This window comes from Schistocerca gregaria, chromosome 5 (assembly GCF_023897955.1).
Source record: "Schistocerca gregaria isolate iqSchGreg1 chromosome 5, iqSchGreg1.2, whole genome shotgun sequence".
Classification (NCBI taxonomy): domain Eukaryota; kingdom Metazoa; phylum Arthropoda; class Insecta; order Orthoptera; family Acrididae; genus Schistocerca; species Schistocerca gregaria.
In genome coordinates, this window is record NC_064924.1 from 7536914 (window position 1) to 7564393 (window position 27480).

General features: G+C 42.7%; 1 protein-coding gene across 1 annotated transcript in view; it reads left to right on the forward strand.

Annotated features, from left to right (window-relative positions):
- Positions 1–27480, forward strand: part of LOC126272661 (venom dipeptidyl peptidase 4-like) — a 317380-nt gene that overhangs the window by 104680 nt on the left and 185220 nt on the right. The window contains exon 5 of the mRNA XM_049975673.1: positions 20538–20618. Coding sequence (XP_049831630.1) covers positions 20538–20618 — 81 coding nt within the window. The remainder of the gene's footprint in view (positions 1–20537; positions 20619–27480) is intronic.

Consider the following 27480-nt stretch of genomic DNA (forward strand, 5'->3'; position numbering starts at 1 on the left):
ATAGTTGTGCTGGTCCTTAAACTCCCAAGACATGAACATCATTGAACATATGTTGGATCCCGTGCTTCGCGTTCTTATGGATTTATGGACAGCCCTACAGAATTAATGGTGTCAGTTCCTTCGAGTATCAGTCGAGTCCACGTCACGTCGTGTGCGGCACTTCTGCGTGTTCGTGGGGGCCCTACACGATATTATGCAGGTGTACAAGATTCTTTGGCTCTTCAGTGTAGAAGCGAAAGTAAAAGTCTTACGTACTTCTCAGTTATTTTTCTGCTTTTACACGCTTCAACGCGGATGTGCCGGGTACTCTTTGCGGTTAAAGTGTCCTCTGTATCCTGCAGACTAATGTAAAGTTAGTTCTCAGATCAGTCGTCCATGGACACAGCGACTGAGAGTGGACTTGGTTGTGACAATCTTCTTTGATTTTTCTCCAGTGTGGTCACTATTCCACATTCAATCTTCGTTTAGGTTTTCTCTCACAATGAACCTGTTCACATCTACCACAAATGTTTCTGCTATCTGCATGCTACGGTTCTCGCCCTCAAGGGCATCGGGTGCTGCGTTATCATGGCCATCAACCGGCAAGTCGCCGACCTGTCGTCAAGTAAAGACTTGTACTTTGCGGCCGAACAACCCCTGAATGGGATTCTCAGCCAGAAATCCCATACGATCATTTCACCGCAAGACATAGACTGATACGCTTGTGTGAAGTGATAGATTAAGACAAACAAAATGGAAAGAAGATTTAAAACATGTCGGCAGTAAATTCACCAGCAACTGCTGCGACCCACACTTGAATGTGATAATACCGGGCTACCGATCCGCTTTCTTTGGCTGTGTGAAATTGTGTTTCTAGACGTTTAAAAATTTCAGTTTTAGTGTATTGTTTCCCGTGAAGTGATTCAGGTATTCACCACATAAGTCTTGCGCCCGAAATACAGGCAGCAGACAGCGGGCACTGTAACACAGAAACTAGTTGTCGTTTTAGGGTTGTGTGCTTTCACGTTCGGAACTAGTCACAGGACTGTAGAAACTAAAGTATCAATGAAGTTGACAAAGCGTAAGTTTAAAATAACAGTGCCTGACAAAAACCGTGAAGCACCCAGAAGACATGGTCGGATGACAACGTTACGGGTAGAACTGCCACGGGGCTCATTAGTGTAGTTCTTGTGTAGTGTTGTTACTAGGCCTAGTGGGCTATCTAAGAAGCGCGTCAGTTTCAGATGTAGAGCGATTGCTGTGAAGCACACAAAGCTGCCACGCAGGAATCTTTAGTTGTTCAATACACATAATCGTAGCATATAGATGTGATGACTGGCAAGCAGTGTTTTTAAATTTCTTCCACTGTCACCCACATTCTGGTAAACTATCGTAAGCGCAAAAATGAAGATTTTGAGGTTTTTATGGCACTTGGCTTATTTAAGTAGTACGATCTTACTGGCAAACTATTAGATGTATATGGTTTACAGAAAAGACATTCAGTAACTTGACTGTATCGTATGTGCAAGCAGAGCCCAACGTTAGTTCGTGCTAAGTGATCATAATAAAGACAAATTCCACATAGAGACTACTGGGAAAGGATACAAATAACGCAGCTGTTCGTAATTGTGTATCTGTTTACTTTGCTGGTAGGAAAGTCTAATCTGCAGCAGCTTCTTTGTGCTCTTCTGTAGAGTTAGTGAAATGTCTTTTAAATATAGTTTAGCTATGACGTACGGATTTGTCAGATGTAATTCTTTCCTTTCCGTCAGAAGCAGCTCTGTTCCACCAAATAATCAGCTGCTATTGACGCCAAAATACTTTGCCCCTGGTGATTACTTTCTCTACATTGGAGACTTCGTTGATATTGATAACTAGAAAGCCAGCGGGATTAGTAAAAGGATGTATATGCCAATGTGCAACAGGAAAAAGAGACAGTTTTGTTAATTATTTCATGCCTCAGTTTAATTAAATGGAAAAGATAAACAAATGTGTATAGATTCATTTAATTACTTGCTGAAATCTTTTAATTTCTCTATTATATGTCTTATTTTGAATACAATGAAATTTCTCAACTGATCCAGTTCTTCTTCCACTCTCTGGGTCTCATCTTGTTACATTTGATGCAGCACAATTCGCAACTCTGCTAGTTCTTTCTAAAATTAACTGCTTTAAGAAGAGGATTATACAAAAAATTAAGAAGACAGTCAAAATGTTACGTCTCCATTTACTTCATCCTCTCACCCACACTACCTATAGCAGGAAGAGATGATTGCACAAGCCACAATTATGTTTGTAATAGTTACTGTTACTCAAACTATAACAGCAGCAGTTTGGATATGTGCATAGGTTCACTTCTACCCCAGATACGTATATTAAAAGAATTATGGTTGTTCATCGAAAATGTTGATAACTTAGTCTCTATATATGTCACCAATATAATAACAATGATCACATAATAGAAATTGGTTTTGTACATATCAGGAACTGTAACAGTGAGTGCACAAATATGATCAATATTTCAGCAAATGTACTTCCTATAGAACACAAACAAATCCAACTACATTAAAATTTCGAGCCCAACCAAAGACATATAAACCGAGTGTTCTGATCCGGCTGCAATAATCTCATAAATAGCCCATCATATTTGATAAGCAAAAAACTAAACAGGCTAATAACAAAACGTTATACATTCAACAAAAAGTACACGATCAAAAGTTCGCGTACTCTGGCAAGAGATATGAAAGACATACAAATACCACCTAATGGTAAATTTGTTCCATTTGATGTTGCTAATCTATACACCAATGCGCCAGTACGGGAAACAACCCAAATAATAAAATATAGCCTGTTACAATATAGGAAAATATCCGTGGCTGGAACAGTTGAAATTATAAATCTTTTGTAAATAGCATTAGCACAAATCTATTTTAAATTTAACAACAAAATTTATACCCAAGCAGATTGAGTACCCATGGATAATAGTATAGCAAGCACACCAGTCTATATCCTCCTATATAGCTGTAAGAGATATTCTTTAACTCAGATTGGCTTACACTGAACCAAAGAGTAGGTATGTAGATGATACCCTCATCTTGGTAGATGGCAGCCACGCAGATATCGAAAATACCCACGAAAAATTCAACTAACTGCATCCTAAAACTAAATTCACTATGGAAACCGAGAAAGGCAATTCCATTAACTCTCTAGACCTCACAATTGGCAAAACTAATAATTGCCACACATTTGATACATATAGAAAGAATACAATTTCTGCTAATATTATAAATGTCAGTTCCTGTCACCTAATGGCTCATAAATTACAATTTTCCCATTAAATGATTAATATATTAAGTAACCTCCCATTAGAAAAGCCAGCAATTCAAAAAACACTTAACACACTCAGTTATATAGACTACACAAATGATTTTTCCCCCTACATAATCACAAAATTATATTATAAATGTAAAACACCAAAGCAGATCACTATACATAGAGAGATATGCTCAAATCAAGAAACATTACCAACACTGAAAATAAGACGAGTACCAGCAGTCTACCTTGGTAAAATCTCCAACAGAATTAATTCACTTTTTGAAGCCATAAATAATCAACTAGCCTTTCGAACCAATAACAGCTTTTCAATAAAATTACGTTCGCCATCACTAGACCATTGAAATAAAGTAACTTAGGCAGACATAAAATCACATCTGGCAGCTATAAAAGCATTTACATTGGCCAAATAGGAATAAATTTTAACGTGAGATATAAAGCACACGCTAGAGAGAGTGAGTATAATCAGTGGAGCTTCTTTCTACATTTGAAAATATCAAAATCACACCTCCGATACAATTGTTAATTCACTACGCATTCTGCAGAGAATACCAAAAGGGCTTGCAATGAACATTCTTGAGGAATTAGAAATTTATATATACACGAGAACATACTCACAAAAAATATTAAACGAATATTCAGAATGACACACAAGTACTACCTTAAAAATTTTATTGAACTAGTACAACACGAAAATGGATTATTCAAAAGTAACATGTACAACAACTAAAGATAATTGTAATAAATTTTAGCTACTAAAATAATATCGTTGTTTATCTGCACAATCTTTGTAAACATATAGCATCGTAAGAGTGACTGTGTCAAACTGCTGTCACGTCGTAATTATCATTTAATTTCAACATCTTGACGTCATTTACGACCTTATTAAAACAGTGACAGTTAAAAAAAAGTACAATAACGTCGAAATATGCACGTCACATGAATCTAGACATGAGTACAAGACAGCTACTTTAATACACTCTTGGAAATTGAAATGAGAACACCGTGTCCCAGGAAGGGGAAACTTTATTGACACATTCCTGGGGTCAGATACATCACATGATCACACTGACAGAACCACAGGCACATAGATACAGGCAACAGGGCATGCACAATGTCGGCACTAGTACAGTGTATATCCACCTTTCGCAGCAATGCAGGCTGCTTTTCTCCCATGGAGACGATCGTAGCGATGCTGGATGTAGTCCTGTGGAACGGCTTGCCATGCCATTTCCACCTGGCGCCTCAATTGGACCAGCGTTCGTGCTGGACGTGCAGACCGCGTGAGACGACGCTTCATCCAGTCCCAAACATGCTCAATGGGGGACAGATCCGGAGATCTTGCTGGCCAGGGTAGTTGACTTACACCTTCTAGAGCAAGTTGGGTGGCACGGGATACATGCGGACGTGCATTGTCCTGTTGGAACAGCAAGTTCCCTTGCCGGTCTAGGAATGGTAGAACGATGGGTTCGATGACGGTTTGGATGTACCGTGCACTATTCAGTGTCCCCTCGACGATCACCAGAGGTGTACGGCCAGTGTAGGAGATCGCTCCCCACACCATGATGCCGGGTGTTGGCCCTGTGTGCCTCGGTCGTATGCAGTCCTGATTGTGTCGCTCACCTGCACGGTGCCAAACACGAATACGACCATCATTGTCACCAAGGCAGAAGCGACTCTCATCGCTGAAGACGACACGTCTCCATTCGTCCCTCCATTCACGCCTATCGCGACACCACTGGAGGCGGGCTGCACGATGTTGGGGCGTGAGCGGAAGACGGCCTAATGGTGTGCGGGACCGTAGCCCAGCTTCATGGAGACGGTTGCGAATGGTCTTCGCCGATACCCCAGGAGCAACAGTGTCCCTAATTTGCTGGGAAGTGGCGGTGCGGTCCCCTACGGCACTGTGTAGGATCCTACGCTCTTGGCGTGCATCCGTGCGTCGCTGCGGTCCGGTCCCAGGTCGACGGGCACGTGCACCTTCCGCCGACCACTGGCGACAACATCGATGTACTGTGGAGACCTCACGCCCCACGTGTTGAGCAATTCGGCGGTACGTCCACCCGGCCTCCCGCATGCCCACTATACGCCCTCGCTCAAAGTACGTCAACTGCACATACGGTTCACGTCCACGCTGTCGCGGCATGCTACCAGTGTTAAAAACTGCGATGGAGCTCCGTATGCCACGGCAAACTGGCTGACACTGACGGCGGCGGTGCACAAATGCTGCGCAGCTAGCGCCATTCGACGGCCAACACCGCGGTTCCTGGTGTGTCCGCTGTGCCGTGCGTGTGATCATTGCTTGTACAGCCCTCTCGCAGTGTCCGGAGCAAGTATGGTGGGTCTGACATACCGGTGTCAATATGTGCTTTTTTCCATTTCCAGAAGTGTATGTATGACATTGGCATCCATACGCGTTCTCACCAAAATTGCAATTGCTTGTGCTGGAATAAGGCGATTAAGCCGAAACAGTCCACCGTAAATAAAAATTGCTTAGTATAAGCAGCTCATTGGTGTATCTAGTCTTAACAATCATGTCGTCAGCATGCATATATTAAGCTGCTGCCATAAAGAAGGAAACTTACTGCTGTACTGAATTAATCATTCTAACTATAACACACAAATACAACAACAAGCTAGCCAGTGAGTAAAATTCCTAGATAACTTTTTTTCACGAAGCATATAGCACTTCAAAGTTTATAACATACTAGGTACCTACTTACAGTTTATCTACCATACGGCTACGTTCGGTGAATATCATTTTACTTAGAAATGTATCAGAATGGATCATACTGTGGCGCTCTTTTGTTGTGTACATTATCAAATCGTGTATTTCAGTGTACACACCTTACAACTTAGGTTCAACATATGGGCCATTGTCAGCCTGTATCCTTTTTCTTGCAACAATACTTACGTTTTGCGCTCTTTAAAGAATTGTACGCCTATTTTTAGCTGCTCTGTCAATCTACCTGAAGTTGTTTGTAAGCTAAAACTGTTGCATATACTTTCCCATCTGTTATTCAGAAATTTAGAACGATCTGTCACTCGTCAGGAAACAGATACTGGTCTTTTACTAATTTCAAGATAGTGTTACCGTTAACATACGCGTGCCACAGAAGCTTTGTTAAGTCTTACACTAATACACTATGTGATCAAAAGTATCCAGACACCTGGTTGAAAATGACTTAAAAGTTCTCGGAGCCCTCCATCGGTAATACTGGAATTCAACATCGTGTTGGCCCACCCTTAGCCTTGATGAGAGCTTCCACTTTCACAGGGATGCGATCAATCAGGTGCTGGAAAGTTTCTTGGGGAATGGCAACCCATTCTTCACGGAGTGCTGCACTTAGGAGAGGTATCGATGTCGGTCGGTGAGGCCTGGCACGAATGGGCGTTCCAGAACATCCCAATGGTGCTCTATAGGATTCAGGGCAGGACTCTGTGCAGTCCAGTCCATTACAGGGATGTTATTGTCGTATAACCACTCCACCACAGGCCGTGCATTATCCTCTTGAATGATCCAATCGCCATCCCCTAATTGGTCTTCAACAGTGGAAAGCAAGAAGGTGCTTCAAACACCAATGTAGGCCTGTGCTGTGCTAATGCCTACAGTTTGGAATTACTATGTGATGGTCTGAATAGATGTCTGCCTATTAGATATTACGACCATTTTCAACTGTCGGCAGTCTGTCAGTCAACAGACGACGTCGGCCTGTACTCTCTTGTGCTGTACGCGTCCTTTCACGTTTCCACTTCACTATCACATCGAAAACAGGGGACCTAGGGATGTTTGGGAGTGTGGAAATCTCGAGTGCAGACGTATGACCCAAATGACAATCACCTGACCACGTTCTGTCCGTGAGCTCCGCGGAGCGCCACATTCTGCTCTCTCACAATGTCTACTGACTACTAAGGTGACTGACGCGGAGTATCTGGCAGCAGGTAGCAGCACAATGCACCTAATATGAAAAACGTTTGTTTTTGGAGGTGCCCGGATACTTTGACCACAGCGTATTTTCATTGCATGAGGCTACATCAGTTTTCATATTTTCTACTACATTCTGGAACTTGTTTACTATATCCATCATCCTCGAAGTATCTTCAACGGAAAAGTTTTGCACACGGGAAAGGTTAGCGCCCATCTCACCTTGATTAAAATTACTTTGTGATTGATAGATTGCAGGGGTGGGGAGCAGAGTTTCTAGTTTGTACATAGCATGCCATGTGCTCAAGCGATCGATAGCTGCGCGCGCACCAAAAAAGAAAGAAGTCATCTACTTGCCGACAGTTACGCCGTCTGTAGGTAATGGGGACGGCTGAGGTGATAGCTGCCGCTGCTGAATTGCGAGACTGATGTATTAAGATGCCGTAATAACACGTTGTAGGCAAATAGCAGTAACAAGGCGGACGAGTGTTTAGTCACAGGTGAACCGCAAAGTAACAAACAAAAAGGCAAAGAAAATTTTAAATGCTGAGCACGACACATTACTTCTATCGTGTGTCTTACAACATTGTTCCAATCTGATAGCGAAGTTTGGTTTACAGCATCCATCGTCAGTTTCTATCCACTTCCGCTAAAGTAAATTTTTTGCTGTCCCTTCTCACATAACCTTTTAGTTCAGCCCATACGAATTTAATCGAAGTGGCATTGGTATGCCATATTTTTTTGCGTTTTATCTAAATTTTTTGCTGTCCCTTGTCACATAACCTTTTACTTCAGCCCATACGAATTCAATGGAAGTGGCATTGGTATGCCATATTTTTTTTTTTTTTTTTTTTGCATTTTATCTTAAACGTAAAGAGGTAAAGGAGGTTTTCTCTGAACCACGAGATCCGACAGTACACTCTTTTCACAGTCGTCTGGTATGGGAAAACGTCGTGACAGCGAATGCATAGAACAGCAGGAGAGAGACAGAAGCAAACCGAAGATTTAAAACTGGCAATGAAGTATTTAAGGATGAACTTGGGTATTAATAGTGTTTCTAACTGGAAGTAACACACTACTGAGCTTCTTGGAAGCAACTGTAGGCGCCTAATCAAGGATAGTTGAGTGATATGAAGCATTATCCGTAAGTACTACTGAGGGCTTGCTCAAGTTTCTCAGAAGAGAGTACTTAAACCACCTCTGAAACTTATCTTTGCTCATTTCTTCATGATTATCGGCGCTTTTATTCGATCTAAATAACAACATACAGTTTTCTATAAATCCTGCAGATCTACATCCATGGCGAAGAATCAGTCCGCTACCTTTCCCAACGGGCTGTGGCATGGTGTCACACACTGAATCATCTGTCCCGCCTGTTACTCATTGAATGGTTTCCATGTACCCATGTTTCATCTAGCCAAACCGTCATAAAAATTTTTCTTTGATATTGCCCTCAAAAATCGACATAATGTTGTTAAGGATGTCACCTCTCTCCATTTGACATTTCTTACATCAGTTTCATTTAATATATGAAGCACAAGCCGTACTCCACATTTCGCAGTGACGATTTGCTACCCTCTGAAAACCTCTGCTTCTTCTAAGGAAGCATTCATTTTATCGAGGGGAAGATGTTCCTTTCTCGAATATTTACTGTAAATGTGATGACAAATTGAATGTCGTAGATATTCGTCAAACTCTTCTCGAATTGCCTCTTTTTTTCTGGAGTGCTGAGGTGAGATGGTCCAGCTTAATTTTCATCGGCTCCGTACTTTTCCTTCCCTATTCTCATAAGTGTTTTTGTGAATTTTTAACGCCTCCGCGGTTCTGTCAGTGACTTAAGTGAGAGGAAGCAAGCGTCCACAATTGTCTTGCTCTCGTTCGAAGTATTTCCCGACATTACTGCCACATTCAAGAGCATGACCTGTCAGTGCAGTGCCGTTACCGCGGATAGCCTTCCCTCACACAGCACACGTCCGCAGACCCCCCCTCCCACTTCTTGCTTATGACATTGGAACGATGAGAATATGAAGAAATACTCACACAAATGCTACACAAGTCAGGTCACGGCACCGCACAGTAGATCTGCTGTACGATCAAAGTAAGCTTCGAGGGTAGAGCTAGTTTGTAGCCACAAGAGGCTTTTTTCTTTTTTCACCACGGAAAGTACAGTTTTCAAGAGGATTTCCACCTCCTGTCATTGGACATCCGTAGGTAAGGACTGTAAAACCAGCACGTATCCGTGGCTGTGTTGACGAACCTGTGGGCGCAGCGGGTTGTGACGTCAGGGGGACGAGGCGATGATGTTACGCTCTGACTTTCCTTAAGGTACCTTACCGTACTAGAAAATGCACTCAATCCAGCAGGCTCTTACTGCGAAAAGCATTGTCGTAAGCAGAGGTATTATTTCTGTGGCCGTTATTACGGCTTTATAAGAAATCATTCATTCCCCGTCTAGTTTCACACGTTACTCGTTCCAGTGCGCATGCGCGAATTCACGCCATTAATATCCCATATCTATCAAGTAATCCCCCCCATGAACCATGGACCTTGCCGCAGGTGGGGAGGCTTGCGTGCCTCAGCGATACAGATGGCCGTACCGTAGGTGCAACCACAACGGAGGGGTATCTGTTGAGAGGCCAGACAAACGTGAGGTTCCTGAAGAAGGGCAGCAACCATTTCAGTAGCAGCAGGGGCAACACTCTCGATCATTGACTGATCTGGCCTTTGAAACATTAACCAAAACGACCTTGCTGTACTGGTACTGCGAACGGCTGAAAGCAAGGGGAAACTACGGCCGTAATTTTTCCCGAGGGCATACAGCTTTACTGTATGATTAAATGATGATGGCGTCCTCTTGGGTAAAATACTCCGCAGGTAAAATAGTCCCCCATTCGGATCTCCGGGCGGGGACTACTCAAGAGGACGTTGTTATAAGGAGAAAGAAAACTGGCGTTGTACGGATCGGAGTATGGAATGTCAGATCCCTTAATCGAGCAGGTAGGTTTGAAAATTAAAAAAGGGAAATGGCTAGGTTAAAGTTAGATATGGTGGGAATTAGCGAAGTTCGGTGGCAGGAGGAACAAGACGTTTGGTCAGGTGAATAGAGGGTTAAAAACACAAAATCAAATAGGGGTAATGCAGGAGTAGGTTTAATAATGAATTAAAAAAATAGGAGTGCGGGTAAGCTACTACAAACAGCATAGTGAACGCAATATTGTGGCCAAGATAGACATGCCAATATAGACATGCCAACTAGCTCTGCGGATGATGAAGAAATTGATGAAATGTATGATGAGATATAAGAAATTATTCAGGTAGTGACGGGAGACGAAAATTTAATAGTCATGGGTGACTGGAATTCGAGTGTAGGAAAAGGGAGAGAAGGAAACATAGTAGGTGAATATGGATTAGCGGTAAGAAATGAAAGCGGAATCCGTCTGTTAGAATTTTGCACAGAGCATAACTTAATCATAGCTAACACCTGGTTCAAGAGTCATAAAAGAAGGTTGTATACATGGACGAATCCCAGAAATACTAAAAGGTATCAGATAGATTATATAATGGTAAGACAGAGATTTAGGAACCAGGTTTTAAATTGTAAGACATTTCCAGGGGCAGATGTGGACACTGACCACAATCTATTGGTTATGAACTGTAGATTAAAATTGGAGAAACTGCAAAAAGGTGGGAATTGAAGGAGATGGGACCTGGATAAACTGACTAAACCAGAGGTTGTACAGAGTTTCAGGGAGAGCATAAGGCAACAATGGACAGCAGTGAGGGAAAGAAGTACAGTAGAAGAAGAATGGGTAGCTCTCAGGGATGAAGTAGTGAAGGCAGCAGAGGATCAAGTAGGTAAAAAGACGAGGGTTGGTAGAAATCCTTCGGTAACAGAAGAGATATTGAATTTTATTGAAGAAAGGAGGGAACATCAAAACGCAGTAAATGAAGGAGGCAAAAAGGAATACAAACGTCTCAAAAATGAGATCGACAGAAAGTGAAAAATGGCTAAGCAGGGATGGCTAGAGGACAAATATAAGGATGAAGAGGCTTATCTCACTAGGGGTAAGATAGACACTGCCCACAGGAAAATTAAAGGGGCCCTTTGGAGAAAAGAGAACCACTTGTATGAATATCAAGAGCTCAGATGGAAACCCAGTTCTAACCAAAGAAGGGAAAGCAGAAAGGTGGAAGGAGTATATAGAGGGTCTATACAAAGGCGATGTACTTGAGGACAATATTACGGAAATGGAAGAGAATGTAGATGAAGATGAAATGGGAGATATGATACTGCGTGAAGAGTTTGACAGAGCACTGAAAGACCTGAGCCGAAATAAAGCCCCGGGAGTACACAACATTCCATTAGAACTACTGACGGCCTTGGGAGAGCCAGCCCTGACAAAACTCTACCATCTGGTGAGCAAGATGTATGACACAGGCGAAGTACCGTCAGACTTCAAGAAGAATATAATAATTCCAATCCCAAAGAAAGCAGGTGTTGACAGATGTGAAAATTACCGAACTATCAGTTTAATAAGTCTCAGCTGCAAAATACTAACGCGAATTCTTTACAGACGAATGGAAAAACTGGTAGAAGCCGACCTCGGGGAAGATCAGTTTGGATTCCGTTGAAATATTGGACCACGTGAGGCAATACTGACCTTACGACTAATCTTAGAAGAAAGATTAAGGAAAGGCAAATCTACTTTTCTAGCATTTGTTGACTTAGAGAAAGCTTTTAACAATGTTGACTGGAATACTGTCTTTCCAATTCTAAGGGTGGCAGGGGTAAAATACAGGGAGCGAAAGGCTATTTACAATTTGTACAAAAATCAGATGGCAGTTATAAGAGTCGACGGACATGAAAGGGAAGCAGTGGTTCCACGAGAGCTTCTGTAAAGTTCGGAAGGTAGGAGACGGATACTGGCAGAAGTAAAGCTGTGAGTACCGGGCATGAGTCGTGCTTCGGTAGGTCAGATAGGCCGCCGGCACGGTAGCTCAGCGTGTTCGGTCAGAGGGTTACGCGCCCTCTGTAATAAAAAAAAAACTGAGCCAATCGATCAAAAACGAACATAAATGTATGTCTTACGACGTCCGCCCCGAGCAGATGCAACGAACAAAAGCGAACAAAATGAGATTTAAAAAAAAAATGGTAGAGCACTTGCCCGCGAAAGGCAAAGGTCCCGAGTTCGAGTCTCGGTCGGGCACACCGTTTTAATCTGCCAGGAAGTTTCATGTAATAGAGCCTTCAAATACGAAAGATGCATGCGAAATTAAGCAACGTGCTCCATTTTTGTCATCGTAACAGAACGGGTACACTATATCAGGGATAACCATCCGGAGAATAAAATGACGTCGTACAAAGTGCGCCCCAATTTACACAACGGTTAGCCTATTCCACAGATTACTATCCCTAGATTTATCACAAGACTGTATAACTGGTTCCTAAATAGGCTAAAATAAAAAGCTCGTGCTTTGATATAATTATAAAATACGTGTATTGCATGTGCAAATTCACAGTATGATCATGATTCTGTGTGTGAGGACCATACGCCAATGTTAAAATACTTTCTTTTATATTTTTAGGCAGTAAAGAGCAACTGATGAGTGCACCAAGAAAGAAACTTTCTGGGGCTAAAAACAGAAAGAGAAGTAAGAATAAAACTGAACAAATAAATAGATTAGCTTCTAAGGTTAGAAAATGGCTTCACGAAGCAGGCGCGTCATCAAGCTCCACTGATGCTTCTCTTACTATGATTTCAGATATTTCGAAGAATTCTTATAACTTAGATATTCAAGATAATTCGACTGTACATTCGAAGGTTCAGGTCTCAGATGATGGTAAACAGCCTTCATCGTCGGTATTATCTCAGCAGGAAGATGACGTTGAGTAGACGGGTAACAAAAACAAAATTATGTGTCTGATGGACCCAGGTACATGGCCGGACCATGAATAAATTATGGATCACTAAAGGCCATTCTTCAACAAAGAAACTGTATTACTAAATGATAAACATCCATAGAGTTTAGGTCCACTGAACGCAACGGTGGGTATGTGAAATATCACATAAGGTTTGGAACAATGGCAAGTCAGGAAAATCTTAAAAGATCCTGGTTTGTACATTCGAAAGTAAAAAATGCAGTTTACTCTACCGCCTGCAAGCTATACGGCAGCTCTTTTCCATCAGCCTTGTCTAGGGAGCGTTCCATTAATTGGAAAAAGCTCAAAAAAATGACAGGAGCATGAAGCATTACACACACACAATGAATGTTTTATCAGATGGAAAACCGGCTTGCAGCAAATGAAATCGTGCCAGGGCACCGACGACAAGACTGAGAGATTTAATCACTCTGAGAAAGAAAAATGGAGACACATTCTGAATTTAGCAATGAACGCTGTCATGTACACTCCTGGAAATGGTAAAAAGAACACATTGACACCGGTGTGTCAGACCCACCATACTTGCTCTGGACACTGCGAGAGGGCTGTACAAGCAATGATCACATGCACGGCACAGCGGACACACCAGGAACCGCGGTTTTGGCCGTCGAATGGCGCTAGCTGCGCAGCATTTGTGCACCGCCGCCGTCAGTGTCAGCCAGTTTGCAGTGGCATACGGAGCTCCATTGCCGTCTTTAACACTGGTAGCATGCCGCGACAGCGTGGACGTGAACCGTATGTGCAGTTGACGGACTTTGAGCGAGGGCGTATAGTGGGCATGCGGGAGGCCGGGAGGACGTACCGCCGAATTGCTCAACACGTGGGGCGTGAGGTCTCCACAGTACATCGATATTGTCGCCAGTGGTCGGCGGAAGGTGCACATGCCCGTCGACCTGGGACCGGACCGCAGCGACGCACGGATGCACGCCAAGACTGTAGGATCCTACACAGTGCCGTAGGGGACCGCACCGCCACTTCCCAGCAAATTAGGGACACTGTTGCTCCTGGGGTATCGGCGAGGACCATTCGCAACCGTCTCCATGAAGCTGGGCTACGGTCCCGCACACCGTTAGGCCGTCTTCCGCTCACGCCCCAACATCGTGCAGCCCGCCTCCAGTGGTGTCGCGACAGGCGTGAATGGAGGGACGAATGGAGACGTGTCGTCTTCAGCGATGAGAGTCGCTTCTGCCTTGGTGCCAATGATGGTCGTATGCGTGTTTTGCGCCGTGCAGGTGAGCGCCACAATCAGGACTGCATACGACCGAGGCACACAGGGCCAACACCCGGCATCATGGTGTGGGGAGCGATCTCCTACACTGGCCGTACACCTCTGGTGATCGTCGAGGGGACACTGAATAGTGCACGGTACATCCAAACCGTCATCGAACCAATCGTTCTACCATTCCTAGACCGGCAAGGGAACTTGCTGTTCCAACAGGACAATGCACGTCCGCATGTATTCCATGTCACCCAACTTGCTCTAGAAGGTGTAAGTCAACTACCCTGGCCAGCAAGATCTCCGGATCTGTCCCCCATTGAGCATGTTTGGGACTGGATGAAGCGTCGTCTCACGCGGTCTGCACGTCCAGCACGAACGCTTGTCCAACTGAGGCGCCAGGTGGAAATGGCATGGCAAGCCATTCCACAGGACTACATCCAGCATCTCTACGATCGTCTCCATGGGAGAATAGCAGCCTGCATTGCTGCGAAAGGTGGATATACACTGTACTAGTGCCGACATTGTGCATGCTCTGTTGCCTGTGTCTATGTGCCTGTGGTTCTGTCAGTGTGATCATGTGATGTATCTGACCCCAGGAATGTGTCAATAAAGTTTCCCCTTCCTGGGACAATGAATTCACGGTGTTCTTATTTCAATTTCCAGGAGTGTTTTTTGTCACAAATTCTCTTGTCTGTAGAGTATCTAAAGAAACACCTAGTGATGTCACTGAAAATTTTCCCCAAGCTAGACGAGGAAATTTTCTTAATTTGATAATTCCGATCGCCAAATACAATCCTACTGTCAGGTGCCAGTTATCTCACGTAAAAAAAGGGACAGGTATCATATTTGTCGAAGAAAATACAAAAAGTAATCATCGATAAAATGGCAAATTTTGGAATCAACGAGATAAAGCAGACCAACCATATCATCATATTTGACTGCACTGGAGATGTAATTCACAGCGAACAAATTAGTCAAGTAATCATTACATAAAAATAACAAACTGGATTTGAAATAAAGGAAAGCTGAATTGATGTTATAGAAATTGACGGAAAGGCTGGAGAATATGTCACACTGCAAATACCACAAAAACTAGAGCCTGATGGTCTGGATGCGCAAAAATCTCGTGGAGAATCATTCAGTAACAAATCTAACACGGCCGGCATATATAAGGAAGACCAGCCACAATTATGGAAAGGAACGAGCTAGCAAAGTTTGTTCCTTTTCTAGCACGCTCTTTAAATGTTGTGGGCGTGCATTCTGCGTAGTCATGTCCAGAATAATTTATTCTATTTGGGTTGTCCAGAAATTTTATTGCATTTTGTTGGGTCCACGATGATGTGGCAAATAATGGAAAAACTCATACCTGTTACAGCTCTATTAAATAACTTACAGTAAATCATCAAAGCTCTGGAAGAAATCGAAAAATCATCCCTTTGTTGCAGAATCTAAGTATGAAGCTGGTCATCTTCTACATGCGGTGATGGATTAGAAATTCATAGCGAAGTTAACAATTTGATCTGGTATTCTTAGAGAGATCATTAGAGCGAACGCCGAAATACTGAAAGAGGACACTATCATTTCCGCCATTTGGTACTAATGGAAGGCCTTGTTAAGATCTTGCAAGAAATGAGAGAGAAACCAATAGAACTGCGGATCGAAGAAGCTATATCCATTCCAAAAAAGTTGTAAATCGAGCCTGTCCTCAGAAGCAAACGAACTTTCAGAAAGAGAAGACAACACGACTAAATTTGCGAGGTCGAATGAAGAACACTAGACGCTACTAAGCTGTTTTGCAGAGATATAAAAATAGTATTTGACAAAATTTTAACACATATTGAAAATAGGGTAGAGTGTGCAAAGAGTCTAAATAAAAATTTCGCCTTCCCTGATAGTCACGAACTTCTAAGTATGTCGACTGAGGATCAACAGAAAAGTAGAGCCGATCTAGCACGAAAATATACGAAAGACTTCAGTGTAGTTGGTTTTTGCCTGGAATTCGCTTTATTCAAATAGTTAATACCCGAAATTAATGGAGAATCAAGTGCGTTCGACCTGTTACAACATCTCTACAAGCACGACTTACAATGAAGTTTTTCCTGATATTAGAACAGCTTGAAGGATATACTGCACATTACCGACATCTGCAAGCGCCGAGGGAAGTTTCAGCAAACTAAAACTAATTAAACGCTATCTGCGTTCAACAGTGAGTCAGGAACGTCTATCCGGCCATACGATCCTAACTATTGAAAATAAAATTGCCTATGAAATGAACTTTGATGAGGTAAGATTCCTTTCGCAGAAAGGAAAGCAAGGCGTGTAAAGCTGTACAAGATTAGAAAAGAAAAATGTGCTGGCACTTGATGACTGAGGAAACGTTTGTCTTGTTTGTCTCTTGTCTTTACTGGTTTTGTGTTTTCCGTATTTCATTTTGTCACATACAAGAGAAAGTTATCAGCTAATAGGCAATAAAGAGTGCAAATTTTATGAAGAGTTCTTATTATCTCGGTGAAAAATAATCTAACCCAGTACTGATTTTTTTTTCCTCCTCTGAAAAATGGTCAGGATGTCAAACCAGCCGACTGGGAGCAGGACAGCCACCACAGGACATTTCAGCTTCCATTCTCCTGAATATGGTTGTCATGGTTTTCAGTACAAAATAATATGCAGTTGAATTCCATAGAGTGAAAGACAGCGTTACATTATAGAAGAATGCTGTGTGAAGAAGCCTGGCGCACTTAGGACCAATGACATATCTTAAATTTCCTCAGACATGTAAGTCTTATACATCAAATTCTCCAGAAAGATGTGTATTATAAAATGAATGTATTATTGAAAACTTGATTTTTTAAAATTTTTGATGTCCTATCTCAGACGCTTGAGACGGGGGGTGGATGGGCAGGAGTGAGGGATCCACTGTAAAGTTTCTGTCCGGTTCGGAAACATCGTAGATCGGGGATTGCATTTAGGGGCCTGACGATAGTGTACTTTAACACCGAAACCGGTTGCATGTGGGTGAAACCAGCAAATACAACTGATGTTATCTTTACTGCGAACAAATAGTGTTGTGGTTGGCAGGAGAGCCAACACCGTGTTACTAGAGGAGGCCGAAAGGCACGCGATTTAGCTCACGCAGGCTGGCGTGAGGTCGGGAACAGGACAAGGAAATTAGAATTTAGAAAAAAGGACGTAGCTGGTGGAATACTTAACTTTAATCCATTAATGACGAACGTCGCTCTTGACGGTACATGATGTACAATATCAATATTAACTGATAATGGCGCCTTGCTAGGTCGTAGCAAATGACGTAGCTGAAGGCTATGCTAACTATCGTCTCGGCAAATGAGACCGTAGAAACCAGTGAACCATCGCTAGCAAAGTCGGCTGTACAACTGGAGCGAGTGCTAGGAAGTCTCTCTAGACCTGCCGTGTGGCGGCGCTCGGTCTGCAATCACTGATAGTGGCTACACGCGGGTCCGACCTATACTACCGGACCGCGGCCGATTTAAAGGCTACCACCTATCAAGTGTGGTGTCTGGCGGTGACACCACAAATAGTTCATATTATTGTCGATCTTGATAGCTTCTATTATTATTTCTTATTTTTGTTATCGTTGTTCATCATTTATTATTAGTGGGCATAATTAAAACTATACCTGTGATAAAATTTCAAGCACGCACACAGAAATTAAGAATATTTTGTAGTAGTTTTTGACATGTAGGAGACCGCCTGAAGCTCCCAAACTTCCCAGGTCAAATAAAACAAATAACTAATGGGTACGAAAGGACAATACGTTGGCTGACTACTCCGAAAATGTACGAGGGTCAGTCAAAAAGTAATGCCTCCTTTTTTTTCTACGTTTAATTGTCAGGAAATTTAAATGCAATTACATAGGTTGAAAACCACAACATTGAGGATCATTTTGTCATTTTTCAATGTAATCTCCGCCCATCTCTAAAGTTTTGGTCCATCTTTGAACAAGGGCATGTATCCCATCACGGTAAAAATCGGAGCTCTGCTTCCTAAGCCATTGACGCACGGATGTTTTGACGGCCTCCTCATCTTCAAAATGAATCCCATGATGAGCTTCTTTTAGTGGTCCGAACAGATGGAAGTCTGATGGTGCCAGGTCAGGGCTGTATGGGGGATGAGGCAAAACTCCCCATCCAATTTTGACAATCTCGTCAGAGGTGTGACGACTGGTGTGTGGTCTTGCATTGTCATGCAAAAGAAGAACATCTGCCATTGATTTTGTTGGGCGAACTCGCTGAAGACGTGCTTTAAGTTTTTTGAGGCTTGTGACGTATTGAACAGAATTTATTGTGCATCCCTGCTCCAAAAAATCAACCAGAATCACACCCTCTGTATCCCAGAAAACTGTTGCCATAACTTTCCCTGCCGATCGCACAGTTTTGAATTTTTTCTTCCTCGGCGAGCTTGTGTGACGCCACTCCATTGACTGCCTCTTTGATTCGGGTTCAAAAAAATGCACCCATGTTTCGTCCCCGGTCACAATTTTTTTCAGAAACTCATCTCCCTCCAAACGGAAGCGCTGCAAGTGTTGGGAGGCTATTGTTTTCCTTGCCTCTTTATTCTGATCGGTTAACATTCTTGGAACCCACCGTGCACAAACTTTTGAGTACCCCAATTGTTTAATAATCGTGATCACACTGCCTTTACTAAGAGAAATAATGCGACACACTTCATCTGCAGTCACCCGACGGTCACCACGAATGATGTCATCAACTTGCTGAATGTTGTGTGGAGTCACTGCACTCACCGGCCTGCCGCTCCGCTTTTCGTCAGTCAACGGTGTTTGCCCTTCAGCTTCCTTACAACGACGAACCCATCGTCTAACAGTGCTGACATCCACTGTCACAACACCATACACCTTCTTCAGTCTTTCATGAATGCGTATGGGCGTTTCACCTTCTGCATTCAAGAATTCAATCACACAACGCTGTCTCAAACGAACATCGATGTCGGCCATCTTACAAACTTCTGCTGTGCTGCCACCTGTTGACACAGAAAGTTACTACTGCAGTGGATTGCAGAAGAAGGTTTGAGGAATGGCGCCAAATTCAAATTTTTCACTTAACTTAATTTTTTTAAGTAGAAAAAAATGGGAGGCATTACTTTTTGACCGACCCTCGTACGTCCTCAGAAAAGTAACACTCGGTTTTCAAGTTCGTCTGTTTCGAGAACTGCCATCAGGTGTTTACAGTCGGGCTTACAAGTTGCCATGCCGGCACCAGTTGTTCCCTTCTGCAACGAGCAATCGCAAGTACTCGCAAGACTGGCTGTTGCAGAAACAGAGCTTCTTTTTACTGCCCTGAACGCAGCGCTAGAAACGTATCGAAAGGATTAGGGCTCTCCAACTTCTTTCGATTCAGCATTCCCAGACTGCTTCGCTGCCTTAAAGGAACAATGTACAAAAAACAGGTCCCACACAATGAAGGACCTAACGGTTAATTGGATAGCGGAGATTAGCCGTGTCAATGTCGACGTGTATATGCTTCAGTTTATTCATTGTACTTTATTTCTTTGCGAATGTTTTTTATTCCAGGTTTTGATCACAATATGACCGGTTTCAACCAGTAATGACCATCCTCAGATCTTTGCTATACCATGTCCTAAAGTGATAAGGCCGTAATGACATCGTCAAAATATATAAATATGCTCATCACAGCATCGTCACATAGATCTAAAAAATAAATAAGGTGTAGAATAGGCCACATCGTCCACACAGTCATTTTTGCAACTGCCTTGCGTCTTAAAATCTTCGCGTAAGCATGTCAAACATTGTATTACCTGATGATTTCTGCACACTCATAATCGCACCACTAAGTGGGTTACGCCTGCAATATAGACAAAACGATTTACACTTCAACACCTGATCTGCTGCGCAGGGAGAAATAAGCCTTAATGGCTCGCTCTTGCCATGTGGACTACGGGTTAGTAAAGAACGTAAAACATTCTACTACTAATAGCTACTACTACTAGTCTCCACATGAAGTAAATACTGATGTAATGCTCTCCAGTGCACTGCCCTCCGTCGCCATTAAATATCTGCACTTACATCCCCAACATTGTGTGTATGTATACAGAGAGTTTCATGACTGGGTGCGCTTATGTTGCAGATTCTGCAGCAGTACCAGCCAGAGCTGATGTCGCTGTCTCCCGACGAGCGGTACGTGCTCCTGGGCTACAACGTGCGAAAGGTAAGACAAGCCATCTCGTTTCTTACGATGCCAACACTCATAATGTAGACGCCGCGACAGACGCAACTAAGCAAACCACTCTATAAGTAGTGGAATCATTTGCAAATACCCATTTGTAAGTTAGTAACATCAAGATGAGACATAAACTGGCCCAAAGCTGTCACAAATATGCCTTAGGTTTCGCAAAATCTGCCAGCCTTCTCCAGGATGAGAACAGCACGCACCAAGTTCTGTTCTTTCAGAAATTTCGGAAATGCTTTTGTTTAATTCGTCGGATTTTTGAAGGTTCAGAAATTTCTGGAACGGCGTACGCGATGTCGGTGAATGATGCAGTGCCCCATTAGTTCATTTTTATTAAAGCGTGCCATCACAGCGAACTATCAAGGTCATGTTAGGTTTGAATGTTCTTGTACCATGTCTCCATGATTCTCGGGAAATTGGGTAGAGAATAAGCCGCAATAAGTCCCCATTTCTACTAAACTTCCAGAAATGTCTCAATTTAGTCAGTGAGTCCGTAGAAGATAGTATAAGAAACGTACAGTATGACAGTCCTTCCTTTTCCATCCGAGTTTTGCGGAGAGCAAGACAATCCGTCCTTGGACTATCTTAGTGAGTAGTCGTAAAGGATTATTTCTACCTGTTTCGCCGAGAAGCTCTCGAAGTTTCTCTCTCGCAGAAGCAGTATCAGCGCCGTCGGGGTTCATACAGTGCAATTCTACTTCCTGCGACTGTAAGTGATAAAGAGGGAAGCTGTATTATTGGGAACAACGTTCAAGAGGGATGACATTATGCTTTAGTTATTTACTAAGCACTATAAACTGATGATATGAACACAGTTAATAAAGATTAACTGAGAAGTAACATTGTCCTGAGAGCGTTATTTTATGACGCAACTGGATCGGTAGGACTCCTATCGGAGACTGAAAACTACGGCGCTTAGCTTGTACCTCATTGTTATACTCAAGATATTTCGTAGTCGTACGCAAACTTTAGTTAGCTAAAACATAACTCACTTATTTATGAAGGCCATCGTTTTCTGGCGTTGTAATGTTGTCCTTAGAAGACACTTACCACCTGAATGCTTCGTGTAATATTTGTGTTGGAAATAGCTACTTTCATTAGCAAATACGAGGTTCGTTTAATAAGTAATCTCCCGCATTTTTTTATGAGAACATATTTATTGTTAAGCGTAAGAATTGGTGAAAATATACATAAACATATCTTGTCCATGTCCTACAGCGATTCCCACCACTGTTAGTTCCGTCTTGGCTACCTCTTCCACTAATTCCACCTGGTAAGGTCGCCAGATTCTTGAGCAACGCTCAAGAATCGGTCGGTCAAGCTTAATGTAGGCCACCTCATTTGCGGATGAATTACATTTCCTTAAGATGCTTCCTATCAATTTCAGCCTAGTATCTGTAGCCATGTGTCTTCTCCTACACTTTTGTTATTCCTACCTGGCGTTTCCAGTTTTTGATTATACCTCTCTGAATTTTAGATGTTACAATTTGAACAGTAGTGATACACGGAAGGGCCAACGCCTATATAAGACGACAAGTGTCTGGCGCAGTTGTTACGTCGGTAACTGCTGCTACAGTGGCCGTTTACCAAGATTTAAGTCACTTTGAACGTGGTATTATAGTGGGCACACGAAAGATGGTATACAGCATCTCCGATGTAGCGATGAAGTGGGGATTTTCCCCTACGCCCATTTCACGAGTTTACTGTGAAAATAAAGCATCCGGTAAAACATCAAATCTCCTACGTCGCTGCGGTCGGAAAAAGATCCTGTGAGAACGGCACCAACGATGACTGAAGAGAATCGTTAAATGTGACAAGTGCAACCCTTCTGTAAATTGTTGCAGATATCAATGCTGGGCCATCAACAAGTGCCAGCTTGCGAAACATTCAACGAAACATCCTCGATATGGGCTATCGGAGCACTTTATGTCTGCACGGCACAAAGCTTTACGCCTCGCTTGGGCCTGTCAACGTCAACATTGGACTGTTGAGTACTGGAAACATGATTCCTGGTCGGCCGAGTGTAGTTAATTGTATCCAGTAGATGGACGCAAACTGGTGTAGAGACAACCTCATGAATCTGTGGGCCCTGCATGTCAGCAGCGGAATGTTAAAGCTGGTGGAGACTCTGTAATGGTATGGGGCGTGTGCAGTAGGAGTGATATGGGTCCGCTGATGCGTCTGGACAGGTAACACGTACGTAAGCATCCTGTCTGATCGTCTGCATACATTCACTTCTGTTGTGCTTTCAAAACGACTTTGGCGATTCCAGCAGGACAATGCGACACTCCACACGTCAAGAATTACTACGAAGTGGCAGAGTTTTAACCCTTTTGCTGGCCACCAGAGGCCACAGACGTGAAGATTAATGAGCATATATGAGGTGCCTTGCAATGTGCTGTTCACAAGAGATCTCCAACCTCCCCCGTAATCTTATGGATTAATGGATAACCCTGCAGCATTCATGGTGCCAGTTCCCTCCAGCACTACTTCAGACATAAGTCGAGTCCATGCCACGTCACGTTGCGGCTCTTCTGCGTGCTCGCGGGGACCCTACATGATATTACGCGGGTGTACCAGTTTCTTTGGTTCATCAGTGTATGAAACACTGACAATCAAATTCGTGTTGTCCCTGGAAGCCGTTAGACTGACAACCTTGAAGTGAGGTTGGTGACTGTTTCAGCGGTTTAGCGTTGACTCGTCTTCAGTTCCATGTACTGCCACGAGTTTTACCTTCATAGGAAGTACGAAACGGGTTCAATAAGCTTCGTGATGACAATTGAATAGCTATTTGAGAGAGAAGTAGCGGCTCAGAGGTCTGGAAATCTGCTGGGTGGACTTCTGATTGACGCCGTATGGCAGTGGGTGGCACGGTGGTTGGTAGGCTTCGCGTGGTCCTCTGCACCTCATCGAGGAGTTGGTTTTACTTTTTATAGTCTTCAGTCGCCTGAAGATGCAGACTAGCCATGGATTCTTCTGTTGCGCCAAACTCTTCATCGCTGAATAGCACTTGCATCCAACATCCTCAGTTATTTGTCGAATGTATTCGAATCTCTGTCTTCTCCTGAAATGTTTATCCTCTACAGTTTCCTTTAATACGAAATTTCCCCCCATAAACGAAATAACGCTCTCTGGATTACAGCTTCTTATTCTAATGACTGCGGTTTCACTCTACCCTGTAGACTATATTCAGGTAAGGCGCCGCAAGGAGCAGTGTGTCAGCATGCCACGCCGTGATTATTATTGTTGTCCCACCTGCAGAAAATAGTCCACTCGCCTTGGGGTAATTTCTTCTTCTGAAGACCAGTCCACATGCCTGACCTGTTAGAAAATGAGCAATGCTCGTCGGTTGGAGAAAACCGTTACGGAAATCAGCCGCACTGCACGCCCCTGAAAGATGCACCAAATGTTTTCTTAGTTATCATAAGAACCTTGCTGTTAAGAATACGTACTGTAAGGGAAAACTTAGATATGTTGTTATTCCTTTAATACAAAACACCGCCAAGTCTGTGCTAACCTTAGGTTACAGTTTCTTTACTCCCAGGCACTCATAGTTACTCCTAATAGGCAACTTACGGTATTTAAACGACCATATTACCAAAAATATTAAAAAAAAAAAACGAGTTGTCTGTGACAGAATGCTCGCTCAAACATTACACAAAGTGACCACGACTACTGAGTTCGCAGTCACGACTTGTACACGAGACCACGCGGATTTTGGTTAATTCAGAAGTTACAGTTTACACACAAGAGTGGGAATTACGCGTGTTCGTCTTTATCAAACGTTCCCGTTCAGTTTGGGACACTCGACGGTCAAGTTTCTCTCATTATTCCGCAAAATTGTTATATACATTCAGAGAAGTTGACGGCTGAGCTCCTAACTGCACTTAAGACTTCACGAAGCAGTTCCATAGTCCACAAAACGAGCGCTAATGTATTGTCCTCTGGTCGACTGATACACATCATAACCTGCCCAGAATTAGTATTAAACTGCTCAATCCCGCGTCTTTCACATTTGACTAATCATAAGCTAATAGATGTTGTGGACAGTTTATCAAATTAACAAATTTAAAAAATCCTCAATTACCAAAGTATCTCTCTTTTTGGATAACTGCTTATCTTAAAACGTTTGTTTGTCAGTACCATAAATTGAATGGTTGCACTTTATAAGTTTCCCACTATACTACGATTCGCTCCCCCTGTACAACCACAGTTCTCACGCAAACGTATACTCAGATGACAGACATATCCCTTTATTAAGTACTTCGTTTTCACGCCATGATTTACACTTATAATTAAACCTATTAAGTAAACAATAATTATAAACAGACGTGATATTCACAAAACGCACAGTTTTGTTTCCAGAATACCGTGGTTTAACTACCCATGATTTCACAGTCAGTGAGATGCTGACAACGTTAGACCACAACCGTTACTACTTTCAGCTAGCCTGGGAAACATAGCGCTCATGCTACACGAGAACAATGACTCATTGTATCTAAATGCTCGCTGCCGTCTGACTTACATGGGCACCATACAAGGCGCTACGCCTCAAACAGTGCTATGAATGAGCAAAAACTTGGAGTTTAGTAATGCATACCACTGTTGACAAACAGCACCTTGCGGCACTTTGCCTGAAGGGCAGATTCAAACCGGTAGTCGTTAATAAAACAAATCATGGTCCAGTTGGTATTTTCATCGTTAGTCACAACTACTCATATTACGAAACCTATGACATGACAATTACGTTATTCCCTGATACCTTAGCACATGTCCTGTCACTCTGTTCCTTCTTCGTGGCGTTCTTTCCACATATTCGAATCTACGGCGATTCTACAGAGGACCCTTGCTTAAGTCATCAGTCCACTAGCTTTCCAGATTCCCCCTGCAACGTCACATTCGATTCTGGTCTTTCGCGGTTTTCCTGCTGTTCATAATTAACTCTCACACAATGCTGAGCTCGGAAAGTTCATTCTGAGAAATTTCTTCCTCGAATTAAAGCTCGTTTTCCACACTAGTAGACTGATTTCAGCGAGGAATGCCTTCTTTGCTTGTGGTAGTCCGTTTCTCACGTTCTCCTCACTTCATCCGTCATACGTCGTTTTGTTCTAATCTGGCAGAATTGTTTTACTCTCAGCCAAGGTTATCTGCTCATTAAATTTCCGTTCCATTCAACAGGTCCTTTAGTTCATCCGCATTTTTACTGAGGGTGGGAACGCCAGGAGAATTTTAACCACACTTCTGAACCGTCGCCACCTCTTTCATATGCACATCGAACAGCGGAGGGAACGGTTGTGTTCTTGCCAACGTTCTTTGTGATTGGAGTACTACTCTTGGCCTTGTGTTTCAGCTGTTTCCACTTCATCCTTACGAATAGTCAACACAACTCTTCTTTTCCTACAGCTTGTACCTGTTTTTCTATGGATTTCAAACTTAAAATATTTCAAGTGAAAAACTTGCCAAAAACTGTCATTAAATGCTGTCAGACATGGACTGATACCATTATTCGTGAGTTTTTCTGTGCAATACGCTTTTACTTTCGCCCCCGTCCTACATCTTCTACACTTCTTATTTATTTTGCACAGCACCGCAAAAACCTGTATGCCATCTCTCTCTACAACTATAAAGGTTGTGAAAAAACTCCAAAATAAGACCAACTATGCTCCCGGCCCAGATACGTGTAGTGTTTTCGTCCAAGTAAGAGGTGGAGAAGGCAACAGAACATCGTACCTTCTGCAATTCTTAACAATGTGCAGCGTCGCGCGCTAAGCTTATACCGAATGTCTGACACTTTAACTTGGCAACACGTCACAATGTCTCCATGCCCATTTATCCACAGGGCAGCTTGCACGAATACGCTTCTCATTTAAATAAAGCAGTGGTCGTTTTGTTTTCGATGTTTCTCCTAATGGAAAACTTACGTCTCCAATCATGCCCCACATGTTATCACCTGTTCATTCTCGTAAATTTTAAACGTGAGTACTGGAAGGGAAAAATTGGAGAACTTGTTTAATAGTCATAAAATCAGTACATGAATCAAAAACATTGATATCACAAGATTATTAGTTACGTACGTTGATGCCATGAGAAAAGAGAAGTATTCCGTGGTGACAAATTTGTCACTAGCATAACTGAAATACTTCCAGCCTTTTCTTTTGTCAGGTAGGTATTAGACACCAAATGTCAAAGGCACAGTGTTTATTTCCTTACGTGAGTTGATTTCACGGGCATTTCGCAAACATATCCACTAAGACATTTCCTACGATCACTCTCCTAGCTGGTAACTAGGAATCATTTGGACTGTATCTAACAACAATATTCGGTTTCTCCAGCGCCCCGGACTTGGCTTTGTTTTTTACTAGGTATTCAAAGTATTCCCAAGTATTGTTTAAGAAAAAGATACTTCGAGGTGCAACGGGTTGGTAGCCTATTATCCTTGGGATAAAAAAAATGGATAAGGGCTTGATTAGAATCCTTGTACCACAAAGTGACATGGAGTCGCTGTGTTGCAATAGGTGGTGGTGGTGGTGGTGGTCGTGGTCGTGGTGGCAGCACAAATACTTCAGATTCTCCATAATAATGAACAGTAGTGTAATTAGATAGTCTACTTCACGAGGAAGGGAGCAGACAACAGACAAGACATACATACAAAACCGCAGACCAATCAACCTGGTTTCGCGTTAACAAAAGATGATCACTAAACACAGGGTCAACTAAATAAAAACTGGAATTTTAATCAAGGAAAAATAAGCTGACTTCAGAAGTGAATACAACGGAAATTCACTATAGCCGATTTATTCGTCTCGTGAGAATCGGCAACTGTATAAACTTCTAAGATAAT